The sequence below is a fragment of the Cicer arietinum genome, chromosome 2 (assembly GCF_000331145.2).
Source record: "Cicer arietinum cultivar CDC Frontier isolate Library 1 chromosome 2, Cicar.CDCFrontier_v2.0, whole genome shotgun sequence".
NCBI lineage: Eukaryota > Viridiplantae > Streptophyta > Magnoliopsida > Fabales > Fabaceae > Cicer > Cicer arietinum.
Window position 1 is genome coordinate 6,144,692 of NC_021161.2, and position 6,838 is coordinate 6,151,529.

The window sequence follows — 6,838 nt, forward strand, 5'->3', positions numbered from 1 at the left end:
TGTTTAGTGCAGGGAGAAGAGAAAATATGTCACCATGCATGTTTCTCGAAGTGGGTGGTTCCTCACATAAGGAAACAGTTTAAGTATAGCCATATTATCAACATTTTAGTCACTTTTGTACTTATCGTATCAACCTTCTAATCCTACAAACTTCGGTTATTCATTAACTTGTAGTTTAAATTTATTCAAGGTAGACTTTTGTGATCTTCATTCACTTGAATTTTCATTTATTTTTTGGATAGCTTATTTATCATATCATATGAGTTCATGATTTGTTTCTTTAAGTGTGGTCATAATGTCTTATGTTTAAGACAGAACATTACAAACTTCCGTTACAAAACTTTTAGAATTTTGTGCTTAATCTTATAAAAAATTTGTGTCTTAATGGCGTCACTCAAAAGTACACATTAGATATTAAGATGTATCAAAATCTCTTAATCATTTAATCATTATGGTTTTCTATCATTGAAACAAAACTATTAATATTTTCAAATAACAAAACAATTTGAAACTAGTCAAAGAATAAAATTAATTAATATGGTAAAAAAAGATAATTTTAAGATAACCACAAAACTAATGGTCAATATGTGCAATTATTATTGTTTACCGGATTCAACCATATATGTGTGTATAAATAATCACACATATTTTGAACATTCCATCTGAAGTTAGATATTTTGTTTTATCTGCAAAACACATTGAGTAAAAATGGAAGGTATATTGAAAATAACATTGAGGTTTTTGGTATTTTTGGTTGTTATTGTGATGAGCCTAATGGGAGGTGCATATGGAACAAGCAGTGAAGTTAGTACGGATTATCATAACACGGTACCAACATGTTATATGTTATGCTTATGGAACAAGAATTGTTGTCCCCCTCCTCCCGCTTCCATAAAATTTTAAATTTCTTTTTCTCTTTGTTTAGTTTACAATAATACTCATGAGTTTGAGAAAGACTTATTTTATATGTAATAATTAAATTATAAAAATAAATAAATAAATAAATAAACAATTGTTGTTTTTTTTTTAATTTTACATATTACTTTACAATTATTTGAACTTTTTATCTTATTCCATAAAATTACAAAAATAAACTCTTAATTATTACATCACTTCATTGTGAAATCAAAACTCCAATTGAAAATAGTAATAGAAAGAAACAAAAATTAGCTTATATATAAAATTTAAACCAGCAACTTATTTTTACCATATAATGATGGATTCATAACTCATAATTTTCCCTATTTTTTTTCAAGTAGCATAGTGATTAGGCTCACACTACTTATGTGTAACGAAATGGAGAAACTTATATTCCAATTCAACCCCCTCATATCAACACTCTTGCTTCTACAAATTATATAAATTGTCACGAATTACTTTTTTTACATATTAAAAATAATTTAACTTGTATATATATATATATATATATATATATATATTATAGTACCTTAATAATGTTCCACTAATAAAAATAAATAAAGAATTAGTTATACATTTAATTTTATCATTTGTCAGCAAAATAATTCTGGTTCCCTCTAGTTTTGGTTCGGCCTCTTGTTTTGTTTTTGCCAATAATTCTAGTTTGGCCTCTAATTTCGATTCCCTCTAATTCTGCCTTTTGTTTTGGTTCCCTCCGGTTCTAGCTTCCTCTATTTCTTCCTAGTTATGATTGTCTCTTTTATTTTATTTTTTATTTGTGGCAGCATTAGCGCACTCTTTCATCTTTTCAGCCCCCTTTCTTTTCACTTTTACAGTTGAAATTATTTCTTGTATACACACCACCATCTTTCCATCCTTTTTTTAGCCTCTTTTACTTTTCTCTTTTTTTCCTAAAACAGCTCCAATTTTTTCTTTGTATATACATTATCTCTTGAGCTATATTTTCATCCTTTTTAGCCTCTTTTGTTTATTTTTTCTTCCTAAAATGGCTACAATTTTTACCATGAATACAAGCAATTAAAAAGTGCATCCTCTCTTTTCTAGATTTACCTTAGCAAATCCAATTTTTCTGCAAAAACAAGCAATAATCCATAACTTAATTTCCTCTCATGGATACAAAGATTCGTCATTTTAGTCTATAAATTGAGAGCAAAAAGTTAAACAAGAAAATGTGGGATTTTTTATTTTTAGACTAGTAAGAGTTTTTGTTAGTAGGTGCTTTGAAACATGAAACGAGTTATAGAAAAATACACTAATTCAAAACGGTAACACCGTAAAATTTATAATAAACTATTTTATTAATGAATTAGGATTTTAAATAATTAATTTGGTATTAAAATTATTTTAGAATATATGTTTATCAATTTTCTTTATATGTATATATTTTATGATGTACTAATTTTGTATATATTTGCGAAAAGAGAGATATAAATAACAAATATTAAATTTTATTATTTTATATATTTTTCTAAAAATAACAATATTTTAGTGTAAATATTTAAAAGAATAAGATTTTAACAATTTCACCTATAAGTGCTTCCGTATTTAATGCGATATTTTTTGAATGTTTGACGAATGTTAAGTGTGCACATATATATATTTTAATTATTTCTAAATATCTGTAATTTTAATTATTTATTTTGTAAATAATTATTTTGAGATAGTAGTAATAATATTTTTGATTTCCTTTATTTTTATATAGTTGCTATGGTACGATAAATTTTATACATATTTATTGTGATTTAGTAATTAACATAAATTATTAATGTTATATTTATTTATTTTATCGTTTTTGACTATTCTATAAAGATGGTAGTATTTTTGTGCGATTATTTGAAAAATATTATAGTAAGAATTATAGTTATTATTTTGAATATTAGAATTTTGTGCGAAAATGCAAAAGATTACAATTGGAACCTAAAACATGGTGTAAACTAGATTGCAAAATAGAACTAAGAGTACAATTATGAAAATGAACATAAGTATGAAAAGGGGGAAAATCAAGAAAGTATAAGCCATGATGAATACTAGTTGTACTAATCATCTTTGGGGAGATGTTGTCATGTATCAAACAATTAGTAGCATGAAATACAAGATGACAATTAAGAAAATTGGTTAATCGAGGAACTGAAATGAGATTAGTAGAAAATTGAGGTAGATAAAGAACATCATTCAAGTAAAAATCATTTTTAAAGAAAATAGTCACAGCAAATTGAGCAATAATCAAAGAACCATTAGGTAATTTAATGGAAACATGCCAAATTCTTTTAATAGATTAAAACATGATGTCCAGAAAAGCAAACATGATCAGTTGCGCCTGTGTCCATGATCTACGAATGATTAGAAACTAAATTATAAATTTGATGGGAAAAATAATTACCCAAATTAATAGAAGGTGAATTATGAAGTTGATTTGCAGTGCTGGTAGATGAAGATGTGGAGGCTTAAAGTAAAGCAAGTGAAGCCTTTAGCTGATCCAAAGTGAAAACTTGAGTAGCATTATCCAAACTTGAAGAATTAGAATTATTGGGAACAAGGGCGTCCTCAATATCAAGGCTAGTAGCTGAGCAATTTTTGGAATCATCTGAATTAGATTGCGGGTAGTTTGGAGGATAACCATGTTTTTTAAAGCAAACATCCACTAGTTTATTGTAGTGAGTGCAAATTTTGAAACCCCGACCGCCGCCATCAAAACCACGACCACTACCCAAGAATGAACCACGACCAAATCCACGGCTAGAGTTGGAAACGGCAGCAACAGTTTTAAGTTCTTCAGTATGACTAAAGAATTTACATTCTTGTTGTATAAGCATCGAGAAAACCTTGTTAATGGTAGGGAGATGCTCCATTAACATGATATAAGATCGAACTGAAGAATATTGCTCATTCAAGCCTTTAAGGAAACGAATGCCATAGTCATTTTCTCTGTATTCCCAAATCTTTGGAAAGAGATTGCAAGTACAAGTATTTGTACAAGAACAAGAAGGTAAGGGGAGAAAATTCTCCAACTCCTGCCAGAGTTTCTTTAAATTGGTAAAATAGATTGTAATAGAAGAATCACCTTGCCTAAGACCATAAATTTCTTCTTACAAGTCTAAAATCTAAAATACATCTCCTTGATGATAGCGATCATTCAGTTCGTGCCATATATCTGCAGCAGAATCCATCCACATAATACTTTGAGCAATGTCTGGTTCGAGCGAGTTCGTAATCCAAGACATAACTATGGTATTACACTGATCCCATACCATCAAAAGTCGATATGTATCTTTAGGACAAGAGATAGTATCAAGAACAAAACCAGGTTTGTTCTTTGAACAAAGGGAAACGAGCATCGCACAAGACCATGTGTGGAAGTTGGTGTTGTTGAGAGGTGTAGACACAAGTGCAATTCCAGGATTATCATTGGGATTCATAAAGAAGGGATATGTCATTTTGATAACTTCGATTGGAATTTGGAGATTTCTTGATGTGTTGTTGGATGGTTGAATGATCATCGAACGGTGAAGAAGATGAAGAGGTATCATGATCAGAATCCATCGCGAATTTCACAACAACAAAAAAACGAAAAACAAAGAGAAATTGCGAAGGAGGATAAGAAAAACTCAAAATGAAGAAGATGAATGAGAAATTACTAGGTTTAGAGCGATTGATACCATGTTAGTAATTTTCATATTCAATGGAGAGCATTTCTAAAAATACATTTATATTGATTACAATAAATCTTTCTTACCAACAAAAGAGGGGTTCTCACTTTTCTATATGAAATTGAACCAAAGAGAAGATGTGACTAACAAACTACTAAAACAGACAGCCTAATAAAAAGAGAATAAGAAAAACTAACTCTATCCTAATTATAATACAAATAAATGAGTCAACAACGATAGTAAAATACATTAAGTATGTCCAATAATATATAAAAATATACGTACACAAGTGAGTTCCAATTAAATCACTAATAAATATGAAATTAAAAATGGGTATTACTTAACTAAAAAAATTATAAACAAAGGAAAGTTCAGATAACCTATGGCTAACTATGAAATTGATCAAGAAGAAATATTGTCCGGTTGTTCCTTTTCTAACTTAACCGCAGAAACGTTTTTTCTCTCGACATATTTTTCTTCTTTATTATAGATGATCGGTGATTTGGGATATTTTTTGGTTTGTAATCACTTGTTTATATCATTTCTTCTATATCATTTTATTTAAATAAGTGAATTTCACACAGATCTATCTTTTCTTCGTGTTTTTCTTTTATTTTTTTCATCTGAGTGTGACGTTTTATTAGTGTCTTAGTGCGACATTGTTTGGTTCTCCTATCTTATTGCGGTGTTCATTTTTTTCAGATTGACATATTAATTTTGACCAATACAAACATATTCAACCAATGATTTTATTGTCATCAACATTGCACATGAGAAGATATGTATATTCCAGTCACTTTAATTATGTCAAATTTGTAGGCAATTTGTTATTTTATGCTATTAATCATGTGAGCTTATTCGCATATTCATATTTTTCTACTTTAACGAATTTGTGTTGTTAATAAACGATGTATACTCTTAATTTGAAAGGATCAACATCGCTCTTTTTTTAGTAAAATTTATAAAATTAATCTTTTTATAAACTATGATATTAATCCCCAAATTTGTACTCATGCATACTCCCTCTTTAATAAAATATAAACAAAAAAGTGCATATCAAATATGTATAATACATATATCTTTTTACTTATATTTTGTTACGCATGAAATAATTTTTTATTTAACAAGTGTCTTTAAAAAAACCTCACTTTTTACGATTTCAAAATTTTAATTACATAAATTTTAATTTTGTTTTTTTTACATTTAAATTCTTAACGAGTGTTTTAAGCACAATTGTTATTATTCATCTTTTATTATAAGATAGAAGTAACCAAATACATAGTCGAAATAATCCTCCAAAGTTAACGGTCACAAACCACCCAATTAGATGTTTAACAAATGACCCAATAAAAAATTGAAATGTAATATCTTTGAATCCTATCACAAGATGCAATTTTCCATGGTGGGACCACATGGACCATTTATAACTTTGTCATCTTCAATGTAGATAAGCACTCAAAACCATCTCATTTTCTAATTGCCTTAATTGTAGCTTGCTCTTTCAAATCATAACGAAATTCCTAGAAAGCCACCTCAATCTTTTAATTAATTCAATAAAACCTCACACCTAACGCATTTAAAATTCCAACTTTTATTTATTTATTATATTTTTATTCCATTTATTATGTACTATACTCATCCTAGCTTCTAAATTCTAATCACTCTTCTAAATTCCTAATAAACCTTTTGAAGATGGATCTTGAAGAGTGGGAATCAATTTCTGATGATGGCTATTTTGATTTCAATGAAGATGGTGAGAAAAAAAAATTCTTAGCAAAAGGGTCAGAAAATATTTTAGACATGGAGGATTATTTGTATCCATCATCACCACCAAGAAAACACAACCAACTTGTCCCTTTACAAATTCCATTGGAAATAAAAATTGGTAACACTTCAAATGATGTTGTTTTGTTGAAAGACATGACAAAGAATCAATCTTTTGAGGTTGATCAAGAAGAAAGTGTGTCACAAGTTTTTTTTAAGATTAAGGAAAATGAATTTGTTGACATGAAAATTGAATCACCAAAGTCAAATAGTGGAAAAGAGGTTACTAGTTCACCAAGAATGATTATTGAGAAAGATGTGTTTGGTGAAAAAGAAGAGGAATCAAGTTGGGAAGAAAAGGACAATAATGGTTTTAATTTATGGAAGTGGAGTCTTAGTGGTGTTGGAGCTATTTGTACTTTTGGTGTTGTTGCTGTTTCTGTTTGTGTTCTGTTCTTTGGAAGTCAACATAGGAAAAAAATTCAGCA

At 28.5% G+C, this 6,838-nt stretch overlaps 2 protein-coding genes across 2 annotated transcripts in view; one reads left to right on the forward strand and one right to left on the reverse strand.

Annotated features, from left to right (window-relative positions):
* Positions 1–3,383: 3,383 nt before the first annotated feature.
* On the reverse strand, positions 3,384–4,373 carry LOC101493903 (uncharacterized). Its single transcript, XM_004489687.1, has 2 exons — positions 4,050–4,373; positions 3,384–3,950 (listed from the first exon to the last, which is right to left on the reverse strand). Exons 1-2 carry the CDS (start codon positions 4,371–4,373, stop codon positions 3,384–3,386), a joined length of 891 nt encoding a protein of 296 aa, XP_004489744.1.
* Positions 4,374–6,046: 1,673 nt separating this feature from the next.
* Positions 6,047–6,838, forward strand: part of LOC101508606 (uncharacterized) — a 1,714-nt gene continuing 922 nt past the window's right edge. Inside the window, 2 exon segments of the mRNA XM_027332173.2 lie at positions 6,047–6,830; positions 6,832–6,838. The exon segment at positions 6,832–6,838 is cut by the window's right edge and continues 56 nt beyond it. Coding sequence (XP_027187974.1) covers positions 6,279–6,830; positions 6,832–6,838 — 559 coding nt within the window. The 5' untranslated portion in view covers positions 6,047–6,278.

Excerpts from the sequence above, each read along its gene's own strand:
- LOC101493903 (XM_004489687.1), bottom strand. The coding sequence starts at position 4,373 with ATGACATATCCCTTCTTTATGAATCCCAATGATAATCCTGGAATTGCA. Across the intron at positions 3,951-4,049 it reads ATCGCTATCATCAAGGAGAT|GAGTTGGAGAATTTTCTCCC; the intron begins GTATTTTAGATT and ends AAACTCTGGCAG.